The following is a 14,670-nucleotide window of genomic DNA, read 5'->3' as shown; positions in this document are numbered from 1 at the left end:
ACTGCACTGATTTATCTGGAAATACAAATTTGGGCTCTTGGCATAAACTCTGACTTTAGGGCTGATCCGTCGAGAAAGAGAGAGAGAGAGAGAGAGAGAGATCGATCCCCTGCAGCTGCTCGGTGCAGAATCTGGCTTCAGAAACTATGGAAATTAACCTTTGCATTGGGAGAAGCCTCTTGTCAAGAGCTTTGGGGGTGGATGGGGAGTGTCCCTTCTACAGGAACCAGGAACAGGAATAAATGACAGCACCAATCAAGACTTCACAGGAAATTTATTATTTTTTTTTTGAAAGGGCTGAGGGGGACTTTACAAGGATCTGAAGCTGGTAACTAGAAAGAAAGCTAAATAAAATACAAAGCCAGTATGTTGTGGCAAAATTCCAGAAAACACACTGAAAAAAATCTTTACAGTTTAAAACTGCTTCACTTTATACATAATTACAAATTAATATACAGCATCTGGGTTTTAACCCGTCTTTTTTATTTAATATGATTTAGCACAGAAATGTCCATAGAGCATTTGCAAACGAGCAATGAGAGCAGAGGTATCCGGTGTATCCCAACCACCCTCCTGCGGATCCCTGCGCACCCCACGCGGGCAGCAGCACACAGGTGACCACAGGCTAAGCCTGAACCGCAGGCAAACTCACCAGGCACGCCCCATGGCCAGGGCTCGGGGACTGCCCATGCCCTCAGGTGGTGACGAAAGGCAGGGGAAAAGCTCAGGCCAGGGAAGGTGGGGGTGAGTGCTTCCTGCAGAAGCCCCCCTGGAGCGCAGCACAGGTGGTCCCACCTGCTTGTAGGGCAGGTCACCTACTTCGGTGGCAGGGGACACAGTCAGTGGGGGGTCGCCCGCCTTTAACCCTTAGTGAGATAGAGAATTCATGGCCTATCAATCTTTGACAATTAAATTAGATGAGTACTTAGAAAGATGCCTTTATTTTCCCTTCCTCCCCACCGCCCCCTTTTATGGCAGCATTGAAACACTTTTCATTTTAAAGCCTGGCCAGCAGGTAGCAGATTCCAAGGCTCCGAAACTAGGAATGCTTTGCTACATTGAAAGGCAAGTTCAAAACCAAGCCCAAACTCCCTGCCCTCTTCTTTGTCCCTGAGGAGGGACGAGAGCGACGGGGCTGGCTGGGACACATCCGTAGGTGGCTGCACACCTAGTTGGTCCTGTTGAAGGAAGGCAAGGCACACAGATCTCCAGCAGCCGCCGCCCCCATTTCATCCACAGGTATTTCTAGGCTCCCACATTCCAAGGACATCCAAACGCAGAGGGTGCACGTCGTTCTGAAGTGTCTGGGGTCACCTCACAGCCACCCTCTTTGTGACCACTGAAGCCCATTCACCAGGACTGTCTTTCTAAACCCCCTCCCAGGGCCTGGCTGTCCTCTGGGCACAGTTGGGCCACCCATCATTAGAGTAAACCTCAACTCCAATGCAAATACCAAAATCCCTGGGAAGAAAGACCTGGCTACAGAAAAAGAGCCCTAGAGACAAAAATGATGAAATAGAAAGCACTTCTGCGGACAGCAACTTCTGGATCAAGTTCCGGCCTCTAAGGTTATGGTCCCACCCTCTACTAAGGCAGGGTCTATCTAGTTCAACCCTTGCACACACTAACACCTCCCTTCCCGCACAAGAAACAACACCAAGGGTCTCCAAACTTTGTGCTCACGACTAATACTGAGGCCTCAGAAAGGTAACAAATATGGGAGAAAATAAGCAAAGGGGCGACACTGAACAGAGTATTACCCTGAGACACAGAAGGGGAAAAAAGGTAAGATTCGTACCTTTCCAAAGAAACCCTGGTAAGGATTCTTTCCCCCAGATAGCTCTCACAGGGGTAGAGGGAGTACTGGCAAAGGCCAAAAGTGGCAGTTTGCATGTTTTTAACCCTCTCCATTTTCTAAGAAGAAAACACAGTCAATACATTTGATTGTCTTGAAAATGAAGCCAACCGTGACAGCATTTAAAGTGCACATGTCACCCAACTGGAATGACGACTGAGATGACTGGAACTGAGAGAAGATGCAGTCTCCTTCCAGAAAGCTCACTCGATTCTGAACATCTGGGGGCTCTGGATAGGAACTCCATCTTTCCCCCAAAACTTAAGCACAATTTCAGGCACCTGATTTCTTCAGCTTGATGGAGAACATGGCGTCCTGGTATGGAAACAGTACGGGGAATTCAGTCTGAGTCACCCCAGAAAACAACCTCTTCTCATGTGAGAGAAACCAAGACAGGCCATTAGATCCAGCAACTAGAACACTGTCAAGGCCATGAGCAAAAGCACAGGCAGCCACCATCCCAGGTAAACCCCCCAGGACAGGAACAAATCCCCTTGAGGACAACTCCAAGGGGGAAGAGAGATGACGAAGGCATGTAAGCACAGGTCTTGGTAAGTGGTTCCCTTTCAGCACTGCAGACTGTATTCCTGGATGAAGCTGGGTGGCTTGGGGGGATTCTAGGCACTACCTTCTGATTTTAAACTTGTCCAACCAGAACCTGCCGAAATCGTTTTCAGTGAGTGAGGTCTGGGCAGATGTGAAATCTCCATTTTTTAAAAAAAAACACCAAAACAACCAAAGCAGGTGAAACATCACAGCTAGGGGGGCAAGAGACACTCTAACACTGATGTCAAGCTCTGTGGCAACATGCTCTAACTTCAGCATCCACGGTGTTTTTGTGAAGAGCATGTACGCGAGTAAATCCAGTCAGCACCAACCTCTTATCGTTCCAAACCCGGAGAACAGGGGCACCCAGCCTACATTTACAAGGAGAAGAATGCAGGTTCAGTACTACCCTCCTGCGAATCCCTGTAGGGGAACTTGGAGCTAGTGACCAGAATAGATAGCCAAGCCCCAGGGTAGATCTCAGGAGAGTCACGACGATTCAGCTGTAACTTGGAGGTGTATGGACTGGTGGAAGAAAGCAACTTAACTTTTTGTTTAGGGTCTTTGCAAGGGGACATGATATTTTCAATAGAAAAATCAGCAGGTTTTGGCCTTAAAATCTGTTTCTGAAGGGTGGGTATTCTCCATGACAGAAAAAGGCAAAGGTAGCTCAGAGGTGGTGAGTTTCTTCATTCTCAAACAAGGGAGAAGATATCCTTTGATTAAAGAATGAGGCCGGGTGGGGGACGGAAGGACATGGACCCTTCCCTTTAAAATTTCATCTGGGCCTTCAAGGCACTTCAAAAGTCACAGAGTGAGCGGTGCTGGCTGCCACTTCACTCAATATTGACTGGATAGTTTAGACTGTTGGGCTAGTCCTGGCTCACCCTTAAAAAAGAAAAATACAAACACACACATACATATAATAAATAAAACAAATCTAGGCTACAAATTTTAAACCAGACCTCTTTCAAATAAACTGAAAGATAAATATCTCCATCTGCAAGGCCAGCTTGCAATTCATCAATAAGCACCAAGTTACAGATTTTTCTTTTTTTAAGTGTGCTCAAAGCCCCATGCTTCTAAGGGGCAAAAAAGCAACAACTGAAGGCCACGTTGGAAGCACAAAATTTTCCAGGGCCTCCCTTCTGGTGTACGGGGCCTCAGAGGGCAACATTACCATGAACTGTCCTGCACACACCAACTGGGGAAAGCCTCAAGTGAACACAGATCAAAACACGGCGGGAAAAGCAAAAGCAAAGCCGAGCAGCAGGCAGCATCTGTATCCTCTTTTAGGGGCAGAGTACAATTCAACAACAGACCTTCAGATACATTTGTGAAGAAATCCAATTTTGCCAAGGCCTCCTAACACAAGAAGGGCGCTTTCACAACCACACCCTCTGGGCCAGCTCCTCTCCAGACCCGCACTGGCAAGAACACATGGCTTCACCCTTCGCCTGAACCCACCTCTCAGCCAGCTTTCCTAGCCTCAGAACACAGCTTCTGCCTGGCCCCTGGCGGTGGTGTGCCCATAGGGCATGCCCTCACCCAGCAAGGGCCAGGCAGCTGCTGTCTGGGAGAGGCACGACAGGGGCTCAGGAACACAGCCAGGAGGCCGTAGCCACTTCTGAGTGGTAACAACCAAAAGGTGTCACCCTGCAGGGATAAATGGTGAGTAGGCCTCTTCACTTTATCCGTGCCCAAAACATGTGTGTATTTCTTCTGGAAATACCACATGTGGGAAAACCAGGGTATTTCTTCTGGATTTGATGACAAAATGAGATACTATGGGTTGTTTTGTTGCTTTAGTGCCTGAAACACCGAGATGGAGGTGGTGCAGATCATGTCTTTTATACACATCAAGCCTTCTCTCACTGGTTTCACAAATGTTTGTCATCCCTAAAATGAAATGAGAAATACATGCAAAACATGGGTGATACGTGCACGGGATGGGTTTAGAGGGAAACCAGTCTCTTAGGATTTCTGGGTGAAGTGCTGATATGCAGGGGCTCTGGGTCCATCCAGGCACTGCCCCTGTACTGAGCTAAGGGGACCAGACGTCTGGTGCAGACTGGGCCTTCTTCTAGCATTCCCCATGTATATATGCAGACAGGTCCCCATGTATGGACACAGATCAAGTCCAAAACATCTTCTGTTTGGTTTTGTGTTCCCCCAAATAAAAGGCAGTCAGAGGTTCAGACCTTACTTGGATACACTCTTTTAGCCTTTAGGAATTCCTGACATGTCCAAAACCATCACCTGTACTTACGAGGCCACTACTTTCAGTGTAATCCTGAGTAGGGCCAGCCCAACCTGAGAGTCCTGGGCAGTCACAAATCACGGCCGAAGCAGAGTCTGGGCCTCCTTCCCCACCCTGATACTCAAGATCATCTGTTCCTTCTTGTCCAGGACCTGGGGCCGCCCAGGAGGACTGGACGCTGAGGAGCAGTGGGCGTCCAGTGTAAGAGACTTTGTGCATGTGGGGACAGCAGGAGAGGTGGGCTGGCCAGGATCAGCAGGCAGCTGCTGGGTCAGCAGAGAGGAAGAGGGTCAGCAGAAGATCTCTTCACCCTCTGCTGATACTTCTGATGTGGGACCATCTGGAAATGTGAAAACCAAGAATGAAAAAAATTCAGAAAAACTGTTCCTTTCATTGAACTTCCTCCCCAACCCAAAGTCTTCTGTAATGCAAATAGGTGACGGGGGCTTATGGGCAATTGACTCTGCACACTGGGGTTTCTGAACAGATTTGGTTAATAAGGTTCTTGGTGATATCCTTCACTGTCTAATGCTCCCTTTAACTTTTAATAAGCACTAGAATTTATGAAGAGGCCTGGAAAATGTACATTTTTCTTTAACCTGCCACACAAAAGGGAGAGATCAATCCTAAAGAGAAGGATTCAGGGGGAAAAGTGGCACATGAACGGGGAGGCATTTAGAATTCAACTGCGGGCTCTGTGGCCGCTGGCACATTAGTTAGCCTCCGTGAGCTTCAGTTTCCTCACTTCTCTTAGGGTTAGCAGTGCCAACTTCATACAGTCATTTGAGAGTTAAATCACCAAATGCTAGCTGTTAGCAATGACTACTCTAGGCCCAGAAAGGCAAGGAGGACTTGAATTACTTCACTGAGAGGTGAGCTGCAGTTCCTCAATCGGATAATGCCTTGAAAATGAAACCCATGCTTTCTGCTTTTGCACATGTGCCACACAGAGTGGGTTCTTAATGTTTGTTGCATGAGCGCTCTTAGTAAGCGGAGCTGGTGAGAAGGATAGCAGTTTGGCTTGTGAACATCTGAACTGTACCCTTTTCAACCCTGCCCCATGCCACTAAAATCTACCCTCTCTCAGAATGCACAGACACCATGGCCACAGGGAGAGCAGGTGTGCGTGACTCACCACCGGGCTGAGAGCGGCTGGTTTTGTTCTTCTTTTTTTTCTCCTTCTTTTCCTTTGGCTTAGCTAACCCAAACAGGCGGGTAGAGGCAGAGGTGGACACAGGGGCCTGGCTCTGCCCTTCTGGTCCTTTGTTTGTCTGGCTGGTTGAACTCAGTATGTGAAAAGGCCCCTTATCTTTGTGCGTCCGAGAGATGCTGTTCCTTTTTGGGGACACTGAAAGTTCTGAGTCCAATAACCCTGATTTGGCCATGGAAGGTGCAGATGGTGAGGGGGGCTCCTCAGGACTGGGGAAGAACGATGGGATCCTCATCAGCTTGCTGTGTGGATGGGAAACCTGTACATATTCAAGAGAAGGGTTTTCACTTGGAGGCTGTCAGCGTCCCTGACGCCTACTCAATAAATCCTGGCTGAATTCAACTGGGTGTGCTGGCTGGGTACTTACCCACCTCTGTGAACTCTACAGAGCTCACTTCTGTGGACCGCATAGAGCTCAAAGGTTTCATTAGCTGCCCTCCCCCAAGTAGTATCTATAAACATGTTAAAAATACCGCCTTCAATACTGTTAATATTTTTACTACATACGCAAACACTGGCGTCATAAAAAACCGACAGTACCTTTGATGGGGTGATTTAGAAAAGAATTCCCATTTCCTGAAGAAAGAAGGAGAGCTGCTTAAGACTGCTCTGCACAGGGATGCAGATAAGTATTTTAGGGCAAAGAGATTACAGACACCTGTTCAGGTTAGAGGGTAAGTGGAAAAGCCGAGCTTACACCAAGAATCCTAGTCAAAGGTTAAATCAGAGATAAAGAGGATCATCTAATCTGGGTTCTCTTAGCTGCCTGGGAACCCTCCTTTGTCAAAGCACTGATGATTGTATTGAGATGGGGTGGAATCCCTCCTTAGGTCATAAAAAGCAACACACAGCATTTGCTGCTCCCCCCTGCCCAATATATTTGGCAACATCTGCTGAAAGCTACAACTGCCCCCTACTCTGGAAGATGTCAGTATAATTTTCTTTCATGGTCCAAGGTCAATCAGTCAAACAAACAGCAACATGATATGCATTTCAAAACACAGGCAGATCTGTGTACACCCAGGCTCTCCATCTGCCACAAGCATCCATGTTTTGGAATAACCAAGCAATATCACTGAAATAAGCTCAGGAGTGAGTATGCTGAATTACCAAAAGCTTTCCAATATAAGCAGCAGCTATAGAGAAAGAAAGGTTTCATCAGCAGTAGAGAGGCAAATCAGGAACTATGCAGAGTGCAGCTGTCTCAACACCCCCAAGCAAGAATATCATCTGTTCACAAGAGGAGTGGCCGCCTCCCCTAGTTGCTGGGATGGGCGTTTCCCTCTGTAACTGCCTCCCACCCATCCTGCCACATGGGTTCTTCCAGCAACTCTGGCCTGAGAGCCATTTCCTGCTGTCTCAAGACCACAGACACCACATGTTCTGGGGGCTCTTTTATTCTTGCTGTGCTTCCCCATTAAGCTACAAGTTCCTTCAGGTCAGGGCCATGCCTGACTTCTGATGTGACACAAAGCAGGGGGGTTGCTCCTAAAATCCTGGATGGCTGACAGCCATTTTCTCAGATACACGGAGGCTCCTCTAGCTGTTGCCAACTCTAAGTATCCATTACTGCCCTGACCAAAATGCCCCAGCACTTCCATTCTCTTCTTTAGTCTCCTAGAGATGCAAAAAGCAGAAAAAGACTTTCTCCCTCTGCCTCTCTTTCAGGGTAAAACAAAGATTCTTTTTGTTTTTTTTGTGTTTTTTTGAGACGGAGTTGCTCAGGCTGGAGTGCACTGGCGAGATCTCGGCTCACTGCAATCCCCACCTCCCAGGTTCAAGCCGATTCTCATGCCTCAGACTCCCAAGTAGCTGCGATTATAGGCGCCTGCCACCACACCCGGCTAATTTTTGTATTTTTAGTAGAGATGCAGTTTCGCCATGTTGACCAGGCTGGTCTCAAACTCCTGACCTCAACAGATCCGCCTGCCTCAGCCTCCCAAGATGCTGGGATTACAGGCGTGAGCCACTGTGTCCAGCTACAAAGATTCTTAAAAACTTTTTTTGTTTTTTTTTTTTAGTAGAGACAGTCTCTCTGTTGCTCAGGCTGGTCAAGCTACCTTCTCACCTCAGCCTCCTAAAGTGCTGGGATCACAGGCATGAGCCACTGCATCTGGCCAAAAACAGGCTCTGTATTTCTGCTCACTTTCTTACCGTGCTTAGTACACAGGGGTTCTTAATTCATATCATCGTTAGGTTGCTCTCGTCAGGGAGTCCCATTACCTGACACAGGTCCCGTTCTGTCTGCCTCTGGCTGAGCCGCTCTGCCTCCCGGCGCAGCTGCTCCTGTTCCCTCTCAAGCTGTTTCTGGGCAGCACGCAGTCGCTCCAGGTCATATTGGTATGTGCCCTTCTTCTGCTGGAGCTCCTCCCGCTCCTTTTCCAGGTCCTGCTGCCCCTGCTGCACCTTCTCCTCGCGCTGGGCCAGGAGGGCCTCCCGTTCCCGCAGCTCCCTCTCACGAGCTTCCCACTCACGCTCACGCCTGCGCTTCTCCTCGAGATACTGGGCCTGCTGCTTCTGCAGGTTGGCCAGGTCCTGGCGCTGCTTCTCCAGGCTGCGTTGCTTCTCCTGCTCAATGAGGGAGCTCGGACGGGATAAGCTGCGAGTGAGCACCCTCTCGCTCAGCACCAGTTTCTGGTCCTCAATGTAGCTGTCCTGCTGCAGCACCACACCCTGAGGAGGCACACAGAGGAGAGCCCTGCAACTCTGGCCAGGATGACAGCCAACTTCTGGATCTCTCCTGACCCCACAGCAGGGGGCACCAGGCACTATGATGGACTAGAACTCTCCCCTCATTTTTCAAGCCCATCTAATAAAAATGCTCCAGGATAATTGCAGGCATTTAACACACAAGAACCTCAAAGGTGCAGGAACTCACAGGCTTTTTGTCAAATCTGGTCACATGCTGTTTGCAGTCACTGGTATTACCTGGGTGTGTGTGTGTGTGTGTGTGTGTGTGTGAAGTGGGAGAAACGAATGAGATAGGGCAAATCTTCAAGAAAGGAAGTGAGCAGAATTTGAGGATGTTCCTGGGAAGTCCGAAACAGAAGCTGTATTAGGAAGGCCACTCTATTCAAATGTACAAGATATGGGATATAGAAACTTAAAATCATACTTAAGGCTTTCTAAAGTGAAATAATCTCCCAAGTGCATGTTAGCATGCTATGTGATTTGTAGCATGGTTATCAAGCCACGCCTACAGCACACCAGCTCTTCACTAATTCTAGTCCTGGAAGGTTGATGATACTCTACCCACTGCATTCTGTAACTTTCTCACCACAAGAGCCAGTCTTCCCTAGACTGAGGGCCCCATTTACCCATAAACAGCCTACAAACCTCAAAGATCCAAGTCAACAACAGCCCCAAGCTGCTGTTCTTTAGACAAATAAACGCAGGGACGGAAGATGAAGGCACGCACCTGCAGAGTGCTGAGGAGCTCGTGGAGATGAACAATGCTCTGGACAACCTGCTGCCAAAGGAACAAAATGGAAACATTTGTTTCAGGGCTTTATGTATCTCAGAATCCATCACACTAATGTTTACCTGATAAGATGGCTTCTTTAAGATACAACTAAATGCTTTTATCTTTATGAAATATTTTCAAATTGAAAGCACCAAAGAAAATAAGTGAGCACCAGCAGCCAAGAAAAACAAAAGAAGACCAATGTGACCTGTGTGTAGGAGGAGTATCAGCACAAGTTAAAATGTATTAGAAAGCTTCCAATACTTAAAATGACTAGAATAAAAACAGCATACATCAGTGCAACAGAACAGAAATTTCAGACACTTCCCATAACAATTTAGCATGTAAGTAGCATTTCAAATCAATGGAAAGAAAAGAATATTCAATTAATTGTTCTGATAAAACTGGCTATATTTCTGAAAAAAATTGAGTTGAGACCTTAGCTCACATTTAAAAAAAAAGGTTCAAATATCTGAAAATGTCAAAGGTAAAAAATAAACCATATTTATGTCCAGCCAGGGCAAGACAGCGAGATCCTATTTCAAAAAGAAAAAAAAAAAGAGCTGGAAGGAACTAGAAGGTTTTCTAATCTTGAAACAGGGAAGGCTTTGCAAACACAGAAGTAATGGAAGACACCACATGATTTTTTCAAAAATTTGTATGTAAAATGTAAAATTAAAATTAAAAGGCAAAGAACTAATAGAAATTCAAATGGAAAAATCTTTGATTTAAAAAAGGCTCTCATTGAACATTATGACAAAAAAAATACCCTAGTAGAAAAATAGGCCAGGAACACAAACCAGTAATTTACAGAAGAAATATAAATGGCCAATAGCATTTATATGTCATATTAAAAATGACTCAACCTTATTTGAAATCAAATAAATGCAAAATTATCAAACGAACAAAAAGTTTGTAAGAATGATAATACTCAATGTTGGTAAAAGATGAAAATGGGCACTTGTATATCTAATGGGTAGTGCCAAGCACTGCAAAACCTTCATTCGATAGCATTTTGGCATATCTGGGAAATAATCAGAGAGCTGTGCAAAAAACAATGTATGTACAAAGATGTTCTTAGCTCACTGCTTTAAAAGCAAAATGTAGAAAAACAGTTGACTATCAGAAGGATTAACAAAATTATGGTACACAATAATATGAAGCTGTTCAACAGCAGGCTTTGTAAAAATATGCCTTGGGGAAATGCTTTTAATGCATATTAAGAGGAAAAAAAAGCAAGATATGAAGCTCTAGGAAGTATTGATAGAAATTAAGTAAAACTTTTTATACTATTCATACATATACAACTCGGATATGTTATGTAGAAGGCTGGAAATATAAATACCAAACATTTAACAGTAGCTATTTTCCAGTGGTGGGATGTTTATTATTAAGTAACTTATGTTACTTATCTACCATGAACATGTATTCCTTTTACAATACTTAAGTCATTTAAAAACAAAACACAAAAATCTTAATTACCAGGCTTAGCTCTTCTGAGAAAACTTTTTACCCCTTTTTTTTTTATTTTTATTTTTTGAGACAGAGACGGAGTTTCACTCTTGTCCAGGCAGGAGTGCAGTGGTGCAATCTCGGCCCACTGCAACCTCCGCCTCCCAGGTTCAAGTGATTCTCCTGCCTCAGCCTCCTGAGTAGCTGGGATTACAGGCACCCATCACCATGCCTGGCTAATTTTTTGTATTTTTAGTAGAGACAGGGTTTCACCATGTTAGCCAGGCTAGTCTTGAACTCCTGACCTCAAGTGATCCACCCGCCTCGGTCTCCCAAAGTATTGGGACTACAGGAGTGAGCCACCGAGACTGGCCCCCCTTATTTTATTCTTAATAAGCAGACAGAAGTAACTGAAGAATCTGCCGACTCTAGCTAAGCATTTATAGTGTCTAATCCATACTGGAATGTCTGAAAAACAAATGGGTCTTCTACTATTTCTTACCCTGATTCTTCTAACTAAATATAGGGGGGAAATTTTGCCATAAAGCAAAATCAAGGCCAGGAGCAATGACTCATGCCTGTAACCCCAGCACTTTGGGAGGCTGAGGCGGGCAGATGAACTGAGGTCAGGAGTTCAAGACCAGCCTGGGCAACATGGTGAAACCTCGTCTCTACTAAAAATACAAAAAAATCAGCCTGGTGCGGTAGTGCGGGTCTGTAGTCTCAGCTACTCTGGAGGCCGAGGCAGAAGAATTGCTTGAACCTGGGAGGCGGAGGCTGCAGTGAGCTAATTTTCAAGCAGCAGATCCAGAGAGCAAGTAGCTTCCATAAGCTCAAGTTTGTCATTTAAAGATAAGTACACTGAAGGATTCCTTCAGGACTCCACTGTATTTAGACTTCTGTGGCAACAAATACAAAACAATATCCTTCTGTATTTTAGGGGGAAAATGGAAAGATTCCCCTTAAAATTTCAAAATAAAGTTCCTTGGAGACTTAATATATGTTAAAAGCAAGCACAAGAAAAAGAAGAAACACAATCAAAATGCTTGAGAAGTATACTCTAAAAAGCAACTATCATGTATCTGCTTCTAGTCTGCTTACAAAGTCAAATACTCAGAATTAATTTTGGAGATGGCAGTAATCTGAAGATTATGTCACAACAAGGAGTCGGGGGAGTGTGGGGGATGGGCATCCTTCCAGAAGGACACCAAGGCTGCTTCACAGATAAGACACATCTTAAGTCTAAAGCAATACTCAGAGAAGATATGGCTGGGCGTGGTGGCTCAGGCCTGTAATCCCAGCACTTTGGGAGGCCCAGGTGGGCAGACTGCCCGAGGTCAGGAGTTCAAGATCGGCCCGGCCAACATGATGAAACCTCGTCTCTACTAAAAATACAAAAAATTAGGTGTGGTGGTGTATGCCTGTAATCCCAGCTACTTGGGAGGCCGAGGCAGGGGAATCGTTTGAATCCGGGAGATGGAGGTTGCAGTGAGCCGAGATTGCACCATTGTACTCCAGCCTGGACAACAGAGCAAGATCCGTCTCCAAAAAAAAAAAAAAGATGATGATATAACTTGAGTACTTGAAGGATAAGAAATTACTGTGTCAAATTACAAGTTAAATGCCCATGTTCCAGACCTGTGGCTCTTGGTATCAGGCTTGTGATAGAAAAGGCTGCTATGAATTCTGAGTACTCAGTGTGCTTAGACCAAAGGAAACCACCACGGGGGTTTCGCAGGCCTTACTTAGAGAAAGCTGATTAAAAGCAAGAAGTGCTGGGTAAGGTGGCTCATGTCTGTCATCCCAGCACCTTGGGAGGCTGAGACAGGTGGACTGCTTGTGTCCAGGAGTTTGAGACCAGCCTGGGCAACATGGCAAAACCCTGTCTCTACAAAAAATACAAAAGTTAGCCGGGCATGGTGGCATGCATGCCTGTAGTCCCAGCTACTCTGGAGGATTGCCTGAGCCTGGGAGGTAGAGGTTGCAGTGAGCTGTGGTGATACAGGGAGAGTGAGACCCCATCTCAAAAAAAAAAAAAAAAGGCAGCAAAAGGCTTTCTTAAGGACAGAGAATCAAAGGCCATCTTAGCAGGCAATTCTCTAAGTGGCAAAATTCCAAGACGGTGCCCCTAGGACCAAAAAAAGGGGAAAGGTCAAGGAACCTGACAACTGTATTATTTCCATGTACAGATGATAGCCAGCAGTTAGCCTCTTTGTAACAGCAAAAAGAAAAAAAGGAACAAAGAATATTCCTAACTTGACAATGGTAACAAACACATATTTTCTTAAATAGCTCATAATGTCCTTACCTCACTGTTTCTTTTAAGCATAAATACCAGGTTAGCGTTTCCACCCTATGAAACAAAAACCATATATATAAAAAATGAAGATCTTGATGCAAAAATGACATTCAGTGTGTTTCTGTTAGGCTGTAGCTTTCCATTTTCTTTCTTTCCTACCACAGCCTCTCACTAAGGTACTGAAGGTTTAAGGTTGAACTACTTATCACTGACACCTTGTAAGGAGGTCAGGTTGGTTTGGAGCACCTGAAACAAACCTAATGAAACTGGTCCTACCAGGACCATGGTAGAGTTATGAATGTAAACACACCACCCTAAGCCAGTGAGGCCACCAGCCAATAATGTGAAACTCTTAACTGTACTGTTTGTTTTAAAAATGTGATTTTCCCTGAAAATAATTTTATTAAAAGCAGCAGTTCAGGCATCCAAAACAACATCAAAGTGAAATAATTTCAAAGGTTATGAATTCAGAGGAAAGTGCCAAGGAGGTTCATAGTGTATTTTAAAGAGAAATACCTTTTTTAGGCCACTATCTGATTCCGTTCTCCTAAGATCTTGGCCATCATCTCCCTCTTCCTTCTCGCCTCCTAAACAAAAAATAGGTTTTTTTTTTTTTTTTTTTAATTTTAAAGTTGTGAAACAGATTAGCGAAGGAAAGAATATCATATAGGTATCTTGGGGACGTAGTATTTCTGAATCCTACTGATGCCCCCAAAAAGGGGGAGCAGCTTGGTGGCAGCTAAGTGATTACTAATAATTTTATGGATGCAGAAGAGCTGGAAGCAGGAACATGTATTATTACTCTTTTAGCTGATATCTTAGGAAAATCTTTTTTGTTACTCAAAATGAGTATGAGTCTGACTGGCAGGCTCTTGAGTGTCTTAAGATCTCACTAAGAAATTTACTGATTGAATAGGAGCAGAGATGTAGCTACTAAAGTACAATGTAGCTACTAAAGTACAAGTCATTTTGAGTTGTGTGGGACAGTCAAGGATTGCCTATAAAAGCTCATGACTTCACATCATTCACCTTTTGAAGCGTTCATCTGATGGCTGTCAAATCCTCCAAAGGTTTCTGCTCTCCGGGGCAGGGAAACAGGACCGACCGCACCTTCTTGCTCAATGGGGCTGCTGACAGTTGGCCCAAGTGTGCCTCCCAGACTTCCACTCACCAAGCCCTGAAGGATCTCCACTGGAATAAAGGAAACATGCAAAGCTGACATCTTATCTTTCAATGAGGAGAAAACAAGTTCACAGTATACATGATACGTACAAAAAGCATGACTGGAAATTTCCAAAGAGTGACTGGGTGAGTTCCTTTGCTCAGAGAAGGGTCTCAGCTCAGGGTATGTGTTTTGGTTGGACTCTACTAGAAATTTAGAGATGAGACCTTCCACTTTATATACAAGAGGCTAGGAAATTTGAAAGTGTACAGGGAAGGCAGAGTAATTTACTAGAAGTTACACAGCTTCTGGAATCATATCCAAAGCAGCCAGAACATATTCCCTGGAAAGTAAGATGGACTGATTTGAGAACAGCAAGTAAAACAGTCAGGGTTTCTGGCTTCGCCAATATGGAGTGAGTTC

General features: G+C 45.1%; 1 protein-coding gene across 11 annotated transcripts in view; it reads right to left on the bottom strand.

Annotated features, from left to right (window-relative positions):
* Positions 1-260: 260 nt before the first annotated feature.
* Positions 261-14,670, bottom strand: part of AKAP13 (A-kinase anchoring protein 13) — a 362,601-nt gene continuing 348,191 nt past the window's right edge. For 9 of the 11 annotated variants that reach the window (XM_026448352.1, XM_026448354.1, XM_026448347.1 and 6 more), the window contains 7 exons: positions 14,115-14,276; positions 13,602-13,672; positions 13,095-13,139; positions 9,290-9,340; positions 8,095-8,544; positions 5,797-6,130; positions 261-5,001 (listed from right to left, as the gene is read on the bottom strand). In XM_026448352.1, the coding sequence (XP_026304137.1) occupies positions 4,952-5,001; positions 5,797-6,130; positions 8,095-8,544; positions 9,290-9,340; positions 13,095-13,139; positions 13,602-13,672; positions 14,115-14,276 (1,163 nt within the window). In that variant the 3' untranslated portion in view covers positions 261-4,951. The remainder of the gene's footprint in view (positions 5,002-5,796; positions 6,131-8,094; positions 8,545-9,289; positions 9,341-13,094; positions 13,140-13,601; positions 13,673-14,114; positions 14,277-14,670) is intronic. The other 2 variants (XM_026448348.1, XM_026448353.2) reach the window with 2 other exon arrangements.

This window comes from Piliocolobus tephrosceles, chromosome 6 (assembly GCF_002776525.5).
Source record: "Piliocolobus tephrosceles isolate RC106 chromosome 6, ASM277652v3, whole genome shotgun sequence".
In the NCBI taxonomy this organism is placed as follows: Eukaryota; Metazoa; Chordata; class Mammalia; order Primates; family Cercopithecidae; genus Piliocolobus; species Piliocolobus tephrosceles.
The sequence above is the reverse complement of the archived record's forward strand: the minus strand, read 5'-3'. Positions and strand labels throughout refer to the sequence as shown.